The 1,585-nt window shown below is 36.4% G+C and overlaps 1 protein-coding gene across 1 annotated transcript in view; it reads right to left on the bottom strand.

Annotated features, from left to right (window-relative positions):
• Nucleotides 1–595: 595 nt before the first annotated feature.
• Nucleotides 596–1,585, bottom strand: part of LOC108757096 (beta carbonic anhydrase 1) — a 2,528-nt gene continuing 1,538 nt past the window's right edge. The window contains exons 3-5 of the mRNA XM_018501430.1: nt 1,247–1,434; nt 934–1,125; nt 596–851 (exon numbers count right to left, since the gene is read on the bottom strand). Of these exons, the coding sequence (XP_018356932.1) occupies nt 642–851; nt 934–1,125; nt 1,247–1,434 (590 nt within the window). The 3' untranslated portion in view covers nt 596–641. The remainder of the gene's footprint in view (nt 852–933; nt 1,126–1,246; nt 1,435–1,585) is intronic.

The following is a 1,585-nucleotide window of genomic DNA, read 5'->3' as shown; positions in this document are numbered from 1 at the left end:
TATTCCACTTCAATCTATTCTCGTTTGCTGGGATAATAAATAATCCCAACACAACACAGGCTTTCCGGAAACTCATAAAATTTTTGTAGCTTTATTTAAGTTTTAAAAAGAACTCTCCGGGAACTCCTATGATTGCTTTTGAGAGTTCCCTGAGAGCTCCTTCATCATTTTGGTTCACAGGAAACTTTCCGAAAATCACCGAGATTTCATCAAAAAACCCCCTCCCAGTCGACACAAACTGAAAATAATATAACGTCATTGTTATAATTTCCTACTCTATAATATAATATAATGTAACACATGGCGACGTTATGTTACCATGCGCTTCAAGTCTGACAGTAAGCGGAGCATAATTTATATAATTGTAAAATGTATTTAAAATTTACATATAAAAATATTATTAACCATCTCAGATTTAGCCACCTCAATTTTATATTGACTTTTTCTTATTTATTTGATTTATTCATATAGTAGTATATTTAGATTAACTTATAATTAATTAGAATATTATATTAAATAAATTGTAAATATATTATATGTATATAAAAATAGATATATAATTATATAATAAATTAAAGAATGTCGAGAACGACGTTCCATATGTTGGATTATAAATACGCAATTATCTGGAAAAAGGATTTCTAGGAGTAATATTTATTAATTTCTTTAAGCAAAAGCGGCTCCGTTGTTTCGTTTATCTCTATGAATCTTTTGTTGGCTCGGCTAAAGTAATAAATATCCCCGGTGTAAATGTCGAACCATAGCGCGTGGATGTGCAAATCGTGCCTTTCCAGACGCTTCTTTAGGAATCCATACGACGAGATATTTTGGAGTTGCTGCAACGTATTGATCTGCAACAAAACAAATTCCACAAATGTAACGAGATAGATGACCGGTTATTCTCGTAGCGTCCTGTTCGATCTGTGTACTAACTTGCGACAGCTTATCTTCAATGGCGAATTTATCCTCCGGATCGATGTAGGCGACAAATTTTCGTAATGACATCTCGCCCTGGAAGAGAATCGGCTCACGAAAACCGGTGATTTCGAGATGCTGAAACTTCGTTAAGCTGCTGCTGGCGTGCGCATACAGCCACGCTTTCAGCGGTGACATTCTTCTGTTCGTCTAAAATTCGGATGGCATCATCGCGCGCTTACGAAAATGTGCGAAAACGAGACGCGAGAAAAAAAAGAATTTGTGGATGAATTTTTAATCGAGAAAACGCAACCGCGCAAGGAAAACGTACTTGAGACGCTAACTCCTTGTCCCGTAAAGCGTAGAGCAGATTCATCGCCTTGCAATCGCTATGGCCGCAGACTATAACGTGCCTTATATCGTTCACCACGCATCCAAGTTCCAATGCCGCCGCCTCGCACATAGTAAATTCGTCCACAAAATGATGCGAATGCGGAATGACATTACCGGGATTTCGGACTGAAAAGGTAAACTCTGTTAGGCTGTCTGATACATTTTATATATTTCGATTCTTAATCGTTCTTCCATAGATAAAAAAAAATTTGGAAACCACATGTACTCGTGAATATATTCAACTATACATATATTCCGAAAAGTACAAAAATTCTTG

The sequence above is a fragment of the Trachymyrmex septentrionalis genome, unplaced genomic scaffold (assembly GCF_001594115.1).
Source record: "Trachymyrmex septentrionalis isolate Tsep2-gDNA-1 unplaced genomic scaffold, Tsep1.0 scaffold132, whole genome shotgun sequence".
Lineage (NCBI taxonomy): Eukaryota > Metazoa > Arthropoda > Insecta > Hymenoptera > Formicidae > Trachymyrmex > Trachymyrmex septentrionalis.
This window is presented reverse-complemented; position numbering and strand designations above follow the sequence as displayed.